General features: G+C 34.3%; 1 protein-coding gene across 1 annotated transcript; it reads right to left on the bottom strand.

The window, feature by feature from the left end:
- Positions 1 to 4,800: 4,800 nt before the first annotated feature.
- LOC108370663 (ATP synthase lipid-binding protein, mitochondrial-like) lies at positions 4,801 to 5,715 on the bottom strand (the record flags this gene model as incomplete). Its single annotated transcript, XM_017626040.1, has 2 exons — positions 4,801 to 5,006; positions 5,601 to 5,715. Coding segments are annotated over 2 exons (321 nt in total), but the record flags the coding sequence as incomplete, so codon positions are not given.
- Between the last annotated feature and the right edge of the window lie 10,877 nt (positions 5,716 to 16,592).

Genomic DNA, 16,592 nt, shown 5'->3' with positions numbered 1-16,592 from the left:
TAAAAAAAAATAAAAAAATTGGAAAATTACAGAATTTCGAAATTAAAAAAAAAAAAATTAAATGTAAAAATTAGTAAAAAGTTTTGAAAACAACGGTGTGATTAAAAAATATATATACACACTACCTCCAACTGATTTTAAAAGATTCTCAACTTTTCAACGTGTTCATGTAGGATATGAATTTTTGAGCTTTGAAGCAATTATTTTTTTTTTGCAAACCCCAAATGAAATTACGTTGAACAGTTTTTATTTAATATAGAATTAATTTTCATTTAGAGTTTGTAAAATTTCGTTATATGATAAAGAAAAGTTCTGACCAAAATTCGTCCACATAAAAAATGGTCGATTTGCCACGGCAAGACTCACATGTAAAAATTTGGCCTTCATTATTTTAACTTTATACTTCTTTTTAAATTTTACGCATTTGCACAAAAAAAACAATACTTATTTGAATCACTTCGCGTGTTTTAGAGATTTTTCCAAAATCCTTAGGAAATTTTCGGGAATTGGTATTAATACTTTTCAAGATCCTACGGGTTTTTTGCGATTTTTCAGAAATTTTCTGGTTCAACGCTACAAAATTTGCTATTAGTTTACTACATTTTTTTTTTACTTTTTACCATAAAATGGATTTCCCGCTACGGTCTGAAAATCTGTGTAGTCTGGCGACTGGCGTGCCTTATTTGCAGTTATAGCGCCAAACAAGAAGAAGAAGAACACCAAAAGAGCTACTTCATTTCAACCGAGATTTCTTCTAATCTTACAATAAAATTCGTCTAAAAAGCGAATTCGCTGCAATCGTCTAACTGGTTCTGTACAAATATGTATATATGTATGTACACTAGACGACATATGAAAGTGTACACCTTGTTCTAATATAATATTCGCAACTATTTTCATCAACATATTTTTGCATTAATTATTTATGAAAATATAGTTCATTCTATTATATAAACCAAAGTTTTTTCACTTTATAACAAGTTCAGAAGAATTCAAAAAAATTTCGAGTTTGGAGTTTTGCAGCCCATCCAGTTTCAACCTGTTAAAATATCGTATTGATTTTTGAGATTTTTTTGGAGACTTCTTTGCAGTTTTTTTTATACAACAAGTGCAATTTACAAAAGCTGGCGTTGATTTCTTGAAATCTTTTTGCTAAAGGTCTAGCGTATATGATTTCATAAGAAATTTATGCTCATATGATAAAAAGTGTAAAAATCCGTAACCAAAAAAATTCTCACAAATCAACGGAATTTTTTAGCCGTTTGAAACTTGCACTTCCCTAGACTAAAATTGAATACTCGAAAATTTTCTAGAAATTCTGCATAAAAAGTTGAAAATTTTAATGGAACTTTTTTTAATTTTTGTGAACTTTATATAAAGTGTGAATTTTTGATTTGTATGGTTTATATAATAGAATTAACTATATTTTAATAAATAATTAATGCAAACAATTTTTCATCAGAAAATAAGGGTAAATATTATATTAGAACAAGATGTACACTTACATTTGTCGCCTAGTGTATATAACAAATGTTGCCTGCTTCTCGTTTAGCAAGTCACATAAATTTTAATGTTTGTTTTCTTTTTTTTTTCAAGCTTACAATTTATGCTTGCTCCATTGTTGTAGATATGAAAAGGGCATAGCGTACACTAAAATTCATACTTTCCTTCCTGCTAATTAACATGCGAACGATACTTGGCAACATTTCGAGTGTCTTCCTCCACCTTCGACTTCGCCATTGGCTTGCTGACTCGCCAATATGTACATATACGGACTTACATATGTATATGTACATATATGTTTATGCCACTCATATATTACTCATTCCCCAACGTCTTACAACCAACTACATACAATAGTTAACTGCCTGTCTGAGTTGGCTGACCTCTTATTCACATTAAAGTGGAGTAGTACTACATATTTTAAAGCCAATGCGGGACTTCTAGTCGCTGACTTCACAACTACATACATACATACTTAGTTAGGTTCTTATTGTTTTCTTTTCCTCCCCTGCCACTTGTTTCTCCTTGCTAATATGTACATACATATGTATGTCGTTATGTATGAGCGGTGCGGAGCTTAATAGCCCGAACACAATGAAAACGACGAGCTACAAACCACAGCTGTCAAATTATTTTAACACGTGCTCTTATGTAGATAATTATTTTGGCGACGATCGAGCTACGCGACGGCTGTGGTTGTGGCCAGATTAGATCTATTTCTATTTTTCTGGCGAGAGATAAGGTTCTTCCTCTTCTTTTATGTCAAACTCATACAAATTCATGATGTCGCTGCCGCGTTCAAAGAAATCATGTCGCCAACGACAAAGCGTTTAGATAATGAAGATGACAAATTGGAAGCTGTGGTCTGTAGCTCGTTGTTTTCAATGTGTTCAGAACTTAAGTGGGAATTCTCATTGTTAGATTGCCGTTGCTGCGTCTGTCTGCTGCTGGTCAAAGTGAGTCCACATTCACACTATTCAATTCTTTCTATTTATTTTTATTAAGCTTTTTTCGTTAGCATATGTATGTTTTTTTTTGCGCTTTCACACTCATAAATATTGGATTGTTGCAAATTTCGCCATGCAAATGAAACGGCAAAATAAAATGACTTCAAAAGGGACTTAAAACAAATATGTATATGTATAAGCAATAAAATAATAGCAGCGGGGGAAAACAGTTCATGAGCTCAAACTAAGAAAAAAAAAAAACAATAAATAACTAAAAAAACAAAAAAAAAAACGAGCCATGAAAACGAGTATTTCAACGGCAATCGTAAAATAAAAAGAATGCTTGTTCCCATGTTAATTGCTTTATGGCATTTAAATAATAATCGCGTTAAAATGAACTGTAGTTTTCTTTTTTGTATATTTCTTTAGATTTTGTGTTTGTTGTACATTACTTAGCTTAAGATTACATACATACATATACACAAATATATACACATATGTACATATATTGGTTACGATAATAGCTTGATGTCTTGTGTATGTACGTATGTATGTACTACTGCTACATTAACGCGAATATCGTTGTCTATACTCTATTAGTATGCAGAGTGTATTTCTATAAATATATAATTAAGTTTTTTTTTTATTATGTCGAGGCAATTTAAATAGTTTTGCAATTTATTTGTTAAGACCCCTTTCGTAAGTATTTGTAGGTCAACGTTCATTATTTTTCAGTTAAATAAATACAAAAAGCCGTTGATTACTTAATAAATCGCGACATCTTATGTCTTTAGTTTCGGTTGCGAAAAAATTCACCTGCGATTACGAAATCGTAATGCTCATTAGACATTTAACAGTTAACAGCTGTGAGCATCAGTGTTGCCGCGACATCATGAAAAAATGTGTCGTAAAAAAGCAATAAATAGATCAAATGTATCACAAATTTTTTTTTAAGTATCAAAGTATCAAGTTAGAAAAAAACTTAAAAAAAAAAAAAATTCTATTTGGTTTGACATCTTTGCTTTTTATTATTGTCAATAACCAAAAAATCATGTAATGCACATTTATAAACATACATATGTATGTATGTACAGTGAACAAAAATATCTAAGATATACTGGGAGAAACTTGAATACAAATATACATATGTATATACATAAAACTATTAACTGTCGATCATTTGTGTTGATTATCAAATTATGTGTTACATTCCACGTTAAACTCGCTGGAAATTATGTCATAAAGATGAAACTACCTTCAGTGGCGTTTTATTTTGACTATGAATACGCCCCGGTATATTCTCAACAGTTTGCCTATGTATGAGGCAAGCAAAGTAAATTAAAAATGAATGCAGTCAACTCATTATACATAGTTCGTTTAGAGTATTTTTCATTAAGCTTATTTGACCCCAAAACGTTTAATATTTCTGATCAAATTTTAAAAGCTGTCACTGCATAAGTACATATCGTACACGATCTTCAAAAGTGACACAACACAAAATTTGATATTTTTGAAATTATGCACTAAAATTTTTTGTTATAATTTGTTGAAAAAAACCTAAGATAAAGTCTTTCTTGCCCTTGTGCTAAGAAATAGTTTATCGCATTTTCTTGACGAACGTGATATTTTGAGTTGTGTCTCTTTTTAATACGGTGTGCGATATGTATATAATTTTTTTTCTTTCTAATTTATCAAAATTTGTTCTGTGCGGAAAATTTAAGCATCTCGCAAAATGAGCGAAAAAATAAAGTATCTTCCTAAAGTTTGCACAAACACGTATCACTTTTGAAGTAAATGGATCAAAACGGCAACACTAGTGGGCATATTATATGCATTACTCTCCATAAAGAAAAAAAAAAAATCGGTAATATTTTCCCATCGGTATTATAAAATTTATTATATTTCAAGACTTGCGCCAAAATAATTCGAAAATATATTAAGATTTACGTAAGCTGGACCTATTTGAAAATACCTGCAAAAATAGAGTTCAAATGGGCGCGAAAACTCTGCCTATCTCAAAATTTTTCGAAACTGGTTATCAGTGTAAAAAAAAAACCGTTTCATTTTTTAAATCACTGCGCCGCACAGAAAGTTCTAATTTCGAAATATGTTGTAATATATGAAACTATATACATATGTTACTATTTTATAAGAAAACCATACTAGTCCCAAATAGATTGTAAAACCAAATTTAATAACGAAAAAAAAACTAGTGTTTATTTTCAAAAATCGGATGAAAGTTTACTGAATTATTAAAGCTTTTATGAAAACAAAATTTTTGCAAAAATATTATTTTTAACTATACTACTCAAAAATGTTTTCTTTCCCGTTTTTTTCTAACTCAAAATCATCAGTTTCTCGTTGTACTGACCAGCATTTTTTTGATCATAAACGATCGGAATGAAAAAAGAAATCGAATTGTAGCTATTTCTTGGTGAAAGTGTTCGCCTTGTTCATCACTGAACTGGCCCANCGCTCTTGTGGTTTGTTGTTTCAACGATGGACTTCTGGCATAACCGATAATGCGGGAACCGAACACTGTGCCCATACCAGCACCTGTTTGTATTGGAAGTTTTCGCAAAAGAAATAAAACAATGTACGCCCCAATATAAATAAATGGGCAACTAAAAGCGAAAGAAAGTTGATGAAAAGCAGAATTTCTGTAGTTTTGTTTATTGACAATCAGTCACAGATTAGTCTGAATTGAGTTCTACATAGAATGCAGCAAGCACATCGCACTAAAATTGCTGGTCACAAAGGATTTCAATGAATACTAGACTAGCCCGAAAGCTTGTCTAGCATTCAGAATTTCTTGTCCCTTTGCCTTTTAATTATACAAGTTTCCTGCTAGAAAATAAATCGGTTTAAGTTCACACGCACCACAGCATGTTTGATTTGAACTTTGACCAACTCTCAGACCTTCCCGAGGCGATATTAGAGTAATCTACATTCTATCAAGACACAAGCAGCATTTCCAGAAAGAAATGCGAAAGGCAATGATAGAAAATACTCGTATGTGAGCCCCAGATGCTAGATTGCAACTGACTGGTAAAAATAGAAATATTCGACAGAATTTACTGCATTTTTCCACTACAAACTTTCTTTTGCTTTTGATGTTAAGAAATATTTTTATAATCTTCCAATACTAACCGGAGTCGGCGACACCGACTGTTGCAGCACCAGCACCAATGAATTTAGCAACTGAATCAATGTCACGAATTAGTGGAGAGGTCTGGAATGACCTGATACTGGTTATAAAAACTGGCTTATATGGTAAATGTTATTCGATTCCAGTGAAATTCGGTTTGTTATTTGGACTAAATAAGCCAGGAAGACATATTGCATACCGTAAAAGAGTCACAACTCAAAATAATACGTTTGTCAGAAAATCCGAAAAACTATTTCTTAGCACATGATAATCATATGGGCAACGGCGACTTTACCTTAGGTTTTTTTTTAACAAATTATAACAAAAATTTGCTTCAGCTTTTGCTGAAAGGTAAATAAAAGCTCTGCGTACATTTCTAGCGCATATTCTCAAAAATGCCAAATTTTGAGTTGTGACTTTTTAGAAGACGGTGTGCGATATGTACATCTGAAATATGGTGAAAATCGGTCAACTGCTATCCGAATTTTGAATTAAAATGTGGCAAGGACTAAATTTTTCTACATTTATCCATTTGTTCTTCAGTGATAGTATCTGCGCTAAGCGATAATTGANTAGAAATATTCGACAGAATTTACTGCATTTTTCCACTACAAACTTTCTTTTGCTTTTGATGTTAAGAAATATTTTTATAATCTTCCAATACTAACCGGAGTCGGCGACACCGACTGTTGCAGCACCAGCACCAATGAATTTAGCAACTGAATCAATGTCACGAATTAGTGGAGAGGTCTGGAATGACCTGATACTGGTTATAAAAACTGGCTTATATGGTAAATGTTATTCGATTCCAGTGAAATTCGGTTTGTTATTTGGACTAAATAAGCCAGGAAGACATATTGCATACCGTAAAAGAGTCACAACTCAAAATAATACGTTTGTCAGAAAATCCGAAAAACTATTTCTTAGCACATGATAATCATATGGGCAACGGCGACTTTACCTTAGGTTTTTTTTTAACAAATTATAACAAAAATTTGCTTCAGCTTTTGCTGAAAGGTAAATAAAAGCTCTGCGTACATTTCTAGCGCATATTCTCAAAAATGCCAAATTTTGAGTTGTGACTTTTTAGAAGACGGTGTGCGATATGTACATCTGAAATATGGTGAAAATCGGTCAACTGCTATCCGAATTTTGAATTAAAATGTGGCAAGGACTAAATTTTTCTACATTTATCCATTTGTTCTTCAGTGATAGTATCTGCGCTAAGCGATAATTGAATCAATACGACAAAATTATAAAATTGGAAAAATTTTGCGAATTTTTTTTTGGGGTAGAAATTTGCTATTTAGCTTCAGCAACAGATGAAAAAAAATAATGCCTTAAGGCATCCTTGCCGGTCAACGTAAAAATAAAAACGAAAGAGGTTTGGTATTTTTTTTTTGGCTTTGATTTTAATTAGAAAATATTATTAATCCTTAGGGTGATAATCGAGGAAAGAGTAGTTGACACTTTAACAGCAAAATAATTTTGCATTGAAATCGTTTGCATAAATTTTCCGAATTCACACCACGATCCATTGCTCCTCTGCAGGATATATGTATTTCAGTAGGGATGAAATCTGAATCATTATACTCATCGTTCATGAAAAAAACACTGCTGTGTTTATCTTTATTACATTCAATAGTATTATTAAGCTTTGTTACAAGATTTTTGACTTTTCGAAAAAACGGTAACAGCAGCAAAATTTAAGCGGTAGAAGTTATAGCTGCTATTTCTGAAAACACCACATCTCTTCATCAGACTTTACAAAGTTCACAAAAATTAATTAAACTAAAAAAAATAATCCATCAAAACTTGCAAACTTTTTATTCAGATTTTTTATAAAATTTTCGACAGCTAAAGAATTCATTTAAAATCAAAGCAATTTTCCAAAGTCTTGAAACTTCCACTTACTGCCGGTTTCACGAAAGCAATTTTAAGTAAAAACTTATTTTTTTTTGTGACAGTTTCCACATGGAATTCACAAAAAAAAAGTAATAATTTTTCACTTTTCAAACGGCTCTCATGAAACTGGCTATAAAAGTGCTCACCTAAATTTTTTTCAAAAATTCTGAATGAAATGTTTGAAATTTTTAGGGTTTTTGGTGCAAAATTGGCGGAATTTTTATAGTCTTTGCACAAGTTTTTAAATGTGGATTTATATGGTACTTGTTATGTGATTAACTTAACTGGATAAAATAAAAAGTTTTGATGAATTCTTCCACCAGTGTATGTGCCACCATTCAACTATTCTTTTTTTTATCACAAAAATTTAATAAATTCTATTGAAAGTTTAAAAAAAACAAGTAAATTTAACTATTGTACAGAACTACTTTAACATAGAGGAGTACAACATAAAAAAAAGCACTTACCCGCGGGCGACACGTACATACGTTCTAATTTGACAAATATTTGTTCGTATGTGTAAAACTTTTTGCACAACTTAAAACTTACCCAATTTTATTTAGTTACTTATTTAATTTTTTTTATTTTTAATTTATTTATTTAAATTCACTTCTTAATTTATGCAGCTGCCGCCCTACTATGTGTACTACGACCAATGAAACCTTCCGACATAAGCGTTCGAGTAGTTACATATGTACATATATACGTACATACGTATGTACACGTATGCGTATTTGCCATTTCGATTTGGCTTTGAAAATAACGTTACTTTCGATAAAGCGCTAGTTGATCATTTTTTTTTTGCGCTTTTTTCCTTAGCAGACCGTTCCATATACGAATGTATGTACGAATGTTCCCCCCTAAAAACTACAATACTATTAGCATATTTTTGTACAATTAGAGTTTATTGACATTTCAGCAAACAAATAAGAGTAGGAAGAAAAAATGCGGTAGTCGTAGGAATTGGGGGCAAAAAGGAAAAACAAGAATAACCAATAGTTCAGCACTATGTGTTTTTGCCTAAGCTTAAAAATGTTGGAATTGAAGAGGCAGAAAAATTCTGAATTGAACAAAAACAAAGACGAATGCAAAAGCGCCACTAACGAAAAAAAAATTTAAATAAAAAACTAGATATTGAATGGTGTGTGGACAGGAAGAGCGTAAAAAAATATCAAAAATCAGAGTATGTAGAACAAACACCATGTGTATACGCATTAGGGTGGTCCGAAAAAAGGTTAAAATATTAAGCTCTTACCCCTGCGAGTTTTTTTTTTTTGTTAAATGCTATTTAGAACAGCCACAAACCCATGAAGTTTGACATGTATCTAATGTGGGAAAAACCACTTTTTCAAAATGGTATAAAATTCTTGAAATCAATATTTTTCAATCGGAAAACTCTGTTTCTGTTCAGAACACACCAATTATAATACCCAGTTTCTTATTTGTAAAATTTTTTAATACTACCGATTTTTTATGGGGTACCACACAGCATTTTTTGGGGTTTTCGGGAGACCTATAAAAAGTAGTTAATATTAAGAAATGGTTAATTAAAAAATTTCTCTTAAAGAGAGACAGGTTTTTCCCATCGAAAAATATTAATTTTCAAAAGTCTATACCATTTCTACCTAAAATGTTTTTTCCTCAAATAAAATACTGGGTTTGAAGCAGTTCTAAATTTTATTTTTTATTCTGACAAAAACTACAAACCCTAATATACATATGTACATACATATGTATGTATTATTTTGGTATGTTAGGTAAGTGGCCAAGCAAATGTGAGGAATGTTAAACGGCTGCTTTAGTTTCATCTTAGGCAAAGTTTCAACACGCTCTTTAATTCACTTTTATTGAAAGGAAGTGTTTGAATTTCGAATTCACAAATCAAAAAAATAAAGTGTTAAGTAAAATAAAAAATTTAAATAAATACGCAATTTTTACGGAAAAAAAAAACAACTGGCTTCAAAATTTAGGACTGCCGTTAGTTAGATTCTGCATGATTCAATGATCGGAACTAAACCAAATTAGTATGGTATGGTACCCCCTTTAAGGTACATGCATAGCAACAAAATATTTCCGGCGAATTGATAACCTCCCCCTTTTTTTAAATCGGTCGGCCCGATAGATGGCATTAGCTATAAGTTTTTCAGTAGTCAGCATACCATGGCCAGGTGAGGTATGTAGTGAGTTTACACAAAATACAGCGAAAAGCTTTAACTCCTTACGCGTGTTTTTTTCATGGGGGTTTTAAGCATCACCCTCGAACCCTGCAAGAACAGAAGGGAAATCGCAAAGAATTCCCAAGATATGCTGGCCAGAGCTGCAGATAACTGTTAAGGGACACCTCCAAATATGCCACTCACGCGAGAGAAAACCCAGTTTATCAGGACCTTGGTGACGGTTTTTAGGCCCGTATTTCACGAATGCGGCTTGATATTCGCCTTAAGTGCCTGAATCGTTCGTCAATAGATTTTTCGCATAACATCTGCCTCTCCCGGTACCCCATAAAAAAAGCCTAAGCCGAGGCGGCCAATTGACATCGCGGAGCCGGCTGAAACACGATTACCGAATTTGGCGCGCTAAAAATCGAACGTGGCATGGGCTGCGCGCCATCCTGCCGAAACCAAAGATCGTCGAAGTCCAAGTCTTCAATCTGCACAAAACGAAGCCGTAGTGCTCACCGGCGACCGAAATGGCGTTTACAGCAGCATTTTCAAAGAAAAATGTGCCAATGACGCCACCGCTCCAAACTGTCACTCTCTGAGGATGTAATGGCTTCTTCGCGATCTCGTGCCAGTTTTCCACCCCTTAGATGCAGCAGCTTAACATAGCCGCCTGATATGGAAATAAGCTCCGTCAGATAATACGATTTTTCGAGCAAAATCGTTGTGCAACAAGTTTGCATTATTTCTTATTTCTGACTTTATAATTAAAAAAAAATGTATTTGCATTCATTTAGATATCCTGAAAACTGGTATTTTGCACTGGGCTAATCTGTTCTGCTAAGTGTCAAAAAGGTGCAGAGAAAAAAGATCCCGCCCACACGGCCACGCCGCGATCGGGCGCAACGCAAGCCATATGGGACCGTTATAGGGAGGTGAAGAGGGAAGCGAGACGTATTTGCCGCGATAAGAAGAGAGAGGCGAAGAGCTTGAAATGCTGGCCGACAGGAAGAATGCCCGAAAATTTTACCAGAGGGTTAAGCGACTTACAGAAGGTTTCAAGACCAGGGCGTACTACTGTAAGAACAACAATATCGACCTAGTTACCGATGTTCAGAACGTACTTAAATTATGAAGGGAACACTTTTCCAACCTACTGATTGGTAGCAGCACGGAAAGTTGTGTAAAAGAAGAACCCGAGCCCCGAGTCGATGATCGGAGTCGATGTTCCACCGCCCGACCATGACGAGGTACGAATAGCAATAACGCGGTTGAAAAACAACAAAGATGCTGGAGCTGACAGCCTGCCCGCTGAGCTATTCAAGTACGGCGGCGACGAGTTCAACTCTTATGCAGAAAATGGTCAGATGATCGCATGCCCGACGACTGGAATTTAAGTGTGCTCTGCCTAATCCACAAGAAAGACGACCCCGCCATTCGCGTCAACCACCGCGGGATCAGCCTTCTAAACATAGGTTACAAGGTATTATCGAGTGTATTGTGTGAAGGACTGAAGCCAAACGTTAACGAACTGATTGGGCCTTATCAGTGTGGCTTTAGACCTGGAAAATCAACCATAGACCAGGTATATCACAACACGCCAAATCTTGGAAAAGACCCGCGAAAAAAGGATAGACATTCACCACGATTAAAATCCGCTTTCGTTAGCACTAAAAGGAGTTCCCTATACGCAGCGATGTCTCAATTTGGAATCCCCGCGAAACTGATACGGCTGTGTAAAATTATGTTCAGCAATACCACGAGCTCTGTCAGAATTGGAAAATACCTCTTCGAGCCGTTTGCTACCAAAGGGCGTTTCAGACAGGGCGACTCCCTTTCATGTGTTTTTTTTTATTCTGATTTTGGAGAAGATAATAATAGCTGCAGAACTGAACAGCTCAGGAAAAATTTTTTACAAGCGTGTGCAACTACTGGCGTAAGCCGATGACTAGACGAAGTATCTCCTGTCATCAAACAAACAGTCAGCACATTGGTGCCTTGGCACCCACGTCACTGTTGGCAGCCATAATTTCGAGAAAATAGAGAATTTCGTTTACTTGGGAACCAATAATAAGTCAGCATCGAAATCCAACGCAGAATCACTCTTGCCAACAAGTGCTACTTTGGACTGAGCAGGCAATTAAGGAGTAAAGTCCTCTCTGGACGACAAAAACCACACTCTATAATGGCCCCGTCAGAATGGGTACTTTGCGTACGTTCCGGTCAGGGATGAAACTGACAGTTGAGTACACTGTGTGTGTATGCATAGAGAGCGTCAACGGACCCGACGAACGTTGGCCAACTCTCGGCCTATGACGCACGTAAGTCCGGCACTGCTGACAGTTGTACCTTGCGTCTACACAAGACAAGACAATTGAGAATATGTATTAGTTGTCACATTGTTTGAGTAAAGTAGGCGTTCAGACAATAAACTCTCTTCGAAAAGTCAAGCACAATGACGAGGACAATGACAGAAGTGTGAATATATTACTAAAAAAGTTTGAATGACTCTGCAAAATTGACTTGTGTAAACCGCAACTAGGCGGCCATCAAGAACAGTTGACTTTTGTTTGCAAACGCAACACCTACATTGTGGCGTACGCACATAAGTCACTTACTTCGCATACTTTTCCGGTATTGACGTACAAGTACTCAATCTGACGGTGCTGGTATATGGCGCAGATGCATGGACAATGACAATATCCGATGAGGCGGGTCTTGGAGTATTCGAGAGAAAGATTTTGCGGAAAATTTACGGGCCTTTGCGCGTTGGCGACGGCGAGTGCCGCAGACGATAGAACGATGAGCTGTATGAGCTTTACAACGACATGGACATAATGCAGCAAATTAAAAAGTCAGCGGCCCCGCTGGCCTGCCCATGTCGTTCGAAAGGACACGGGCGCTCCACCTCTGANCTTACAACGACATGGACATAATGCAGCAAATTAAAAAGTCAGCGGCTCCGCTGGCCTGCCCATGTCGTTCGAAAGGACACTGGCGCTCCACCTCTGAAAGTATTCAACTCGGAACCCGCTGGTGGTAGCAGAGGAAAACGGAAGCCCCCACTGCGATGTAAAGACCAAGTGGAGAAGGACTTGGCATCACTTGGCTTTGTTGAACTCGGCCAAAATCTCCTAGGCGGTTACAGCGCTAATCTAAAAGAATAATCCCGGAAAAATGTAAAATATTTTACAGATGCTATAAATCATGAACTATGTATATACATAACTACATACAAACATTCATATATAGCATATAAACATATTTACATACATACACATGTAGCTCTCCAGAGAGTAAGCACTGCATGACAGCTGATACATTTTTCTACAGCTTTTTGATAAGCAATTCAACCGCAGACATTTACAAATAAATAATGAATTATAAAATCATAAAACTGACTTGTTTTTTGAGAAGCCTTCAACTCAGTAAGTGTAAAATGGGCATACCTACGCATCAGGGTAGCCAACTCATTTTTGAGAATTCCCCGATTTCGCCAATGAAATTCCCGATTTCGTAAAATTCCCCACCCATAGATACCTTCTTATAAAAAAAAAAAATAATAAACAATTTATATATATTAGATATATTGCTATACTAAATATATATTCATAAACCAAAGTAAACAAACAAAGAATAAAAAGTATATGTCGCAGGATGTACACATACAGCGGTAGAATAAAATTTAGTCGCACCAAATTTTGACTAATTTTCATAAATATTTTTTGTTTGTTATTTAATTTGAAATTATTTCTATAAAAATATAATTAGTTCTTTAACAAAAATCGTTTAAATCCAAGTTTCAAACTTTGTGCAATATTTTAAATAAATTCAACAAACTTTCGTAAAAATTTCGAGTTTTTAATTAGATTTTCTAGAAAAAGTTTGAGTTTGTTAGCCCATTTAAAGTGCGAATTTCAAGTAAAAAATTTTTGGTTTTAGATTTTTTTTTTTTGGCCGAAGGGCGGTTTTCTTCCTTATAAAATAAATTGTGTTTATTCGTTATATGAAAGCAAATGCTACAAAAAAATTCTAAAAAATCAACGGTAATTTTTAGCCATTTGAAACTTTATTATACTAGAATCGAACGAGCTACAAAACTGTATGCGGCTCATTCCACGGTGACGGGTGAGACATTTCAACTAACATTTTTTTAAATCATTATGAAATTCGTGTAGAAAAAAATAAAAATGTTACAGCTAATTCCTCACAAAAAACAGTTCGTCCCCCGCTTCCCCATGTAAACTGAAATTCCCCAAAAAAACGGTGCATTCCCCGATTCCCCGCGCATTCTGAAATTCCCTACGAATTGGCTTTCCTGCTACGCATGTTAGAACTGTATGTATGTACATATCTGTAAATGTACAGAGAAGGAACGTACCTAATCGCAAAAGCATTTTGGAATTTCAAACCTAACTGCCTCTTTTGCGAACTGGTTTGATATGTCTTCACAAGGTAACTATTTGGAAGTAATGAAGGGGTTTTATTAAAATTTTGTGAATATAAAAAAACCCAGCAAGAGTGCAAAACAGCACAGCTGATATCCAATCCAATTTAACGGCAAAGTAGATAGCCAGTACTACAAAGTGCCAGTCACACATTAACAGTGGGGGATAATAAGAATTTGCTGATGCTACAGAAACTCAATCATTTTTGGCCGACAATCGGCGGCAAAAAAGGCTTCAATGTCCAAACTCCATTCCACTCTACTCCAATTGCTTATTTCGGAGCAATGGCTGTGAACGAGAGCAACACACGAGATTATATGCCAGCAAGCCATTGAAGAAAGAAAGAACAAAACCAACTCCTCAGCATACATTGTTGCTGGTCTGTGTAGAAAGGAATGGAGAACGGGACCAACGGCATCTGTTTTCGCATGAATGAAATATTAGGCGAAAACATGCCGAAATCCGATATGAAAGTAAAATTGAAATGTTTACACTACCGGTACGAGGAGTGCATCAGAGAATTGGGATTTCGTAGAGCTGCGATCAGCAGCAGCAACAACGGCACGCATACTACATGGATGTACATACATATTTATGACCTTATTTATGTATTATTAAGCGACATGTGTAATTTAGTAAAGTCGCATTCCAGAGATGTGTGGCCATCACACAACACTTGTCATAAGCGATAAGAACTTAACCCCGAATTTCGGCAAAAAAGAGGAGAAAAAAAAAAAAATAAGTAAAGTAAAATGTGGTAAAAAGTAAAGCTCATTAAAAAGGAGTAAAAAATATGTTGTTGTTGTTAAAGCAGTAGCCGCAGTGTGTATTATATTACGTGTATGGTTTATGGTTTCATGTCTACTCTTTTTATTATTGGCTAGGTGGCTGGCTGATGTGCTTTTATTTGATTTTTTGAAGATTAAAATAATCAAGGAGAGTGAGGCGATAAAATGCATTAAATATTGTTTTTGTTTTTGTGGTTTTTAGACGGTTGCTCGCGCATACATTTTGCAAAAATAATCGGAACACACACAGTTTAAAATTTCTAAATGGTTGAATGATTTAACACTGGTAAGAAAAATATAAAGACATATAAAATATAAGGACAAAAAATATTTTTGCAAATGTTTTCCATAAAAGCTAATAGATCTTAACACCTAAACTGGTTTATAGACATGCAATTTTAATGAGATTTGAAGGCGTCGAAATACCGAGCCCCGAATACGGAACAAATACAGGACACTAAAAGAAATACAGAACATTTGGCGTCCCGTGTAAAATAAATTAATTGCCAGGACAATTGGTCAAAAAGGAGGACTGTCCCGTATAATACAGGACGGATGGTCACTGTAAGCATAGAGGATTTTGGGGATAAGTGATGAAATGAGCAAATATTAAAAACGATCACTGATCATGAGCTTTTTAAGTGACCTAGTACAGATCATTGGGCTGGTAGAGGAATGCACGAAACTGTGTTTAAAATTTTTCTAAATAATCCCCTAAAATTCTCAACTTATTCTTAAACACCATTTTCGCATGACTTCCGGCACTAAACAATTTTTAGCTCGGCTATTTTTTTTTAACCAATTTAAAGTTTTTATATGACTTTGGAAAGAAGAATATTTGTACAATTAAAGAAATAATCAGCCTCATCACGAGTTTTATTTTCTCCGAACCGGTTCACTTTTCGTTTCCATGTATTTACTATGGGCGGATGAAAAATTTTCGGTTGAATTTTCTTTTTTCGAACGAAACTGAGGAAAAGGCGGAATAAGTTATGTGAGCATATCGTAAATATGTGGCTAATTTTTGGCGTAAATGTCAAATTAACACCAATTTTTATTATTTTTTCAACTTCTACAACAGTTTTTGTCAAAATTTCAAAAGAAAATAGTCTCTTGAAGTGATTACTTCGAAAAGAACGTTTCATTCCGAATAAAACTAGGTACGATTTATAAAAATCTATATCAATATGTTTTTTTAATCTCATTTAATTTTTATTTTTTAATTACCAAATCTATTTTCTTTTTTAATTTAATGTTAGGATTTGATTGTTTTAGAAAGATAAATATAGATATTTTTTTAATAGAATTTAATTTTTAGAAAGTTATTTTATTTTTTCCTTTGCTTTATTTATTTATTTTTATTTAATTTTTCTTTAGTTTTTAGATTTTATTGTTTTAAAAAGAAATTTATTTTTTAATTTAGAGTATTTTCTAAAAACCTGTTTTATATATTTTGTCTGTTTTTTAATGTATTTTTTTTTTTCCTTTTTAACCGACTTCACAAAAAGAGAAAGTTATCAATTCGTCGGATTTTTTTTTATGTATGTAACATAGCATAACTTTGGACCAAGTTAACCGATTTCTATAATTATGTTTTTAAATGAAAGGTGTTACCTCACTACTAATGTGTTTTACATCCGATGATTGGATCATGCAGAAATTAACATAATCTTAAAATTGTACATGAGCATTGA

This window comes from Rhagoletis zephyria, unplaced genomic scaffold (assembly GCF_001687245.7).
Source record: "Rhagoletis zephyria isolate East Lansing unplaced genomic scaffold, Rhagoletis_zephyria_1.1 Rzeph_scaffold_04379, whole genome shotgun sequence".
Classification (NCBI taxonomy): Eukaryota; Metazoa; Arthropoda; class Insecta; order Diptera; family Tephritidae; genus Rhagoletis; species Rhagoletis zephyria.
The sequence above is the reverse complement of the archived record's forward strand: the minus strand, read 5'-3'. Positions and strand labels throughout refer to the sequence as shown.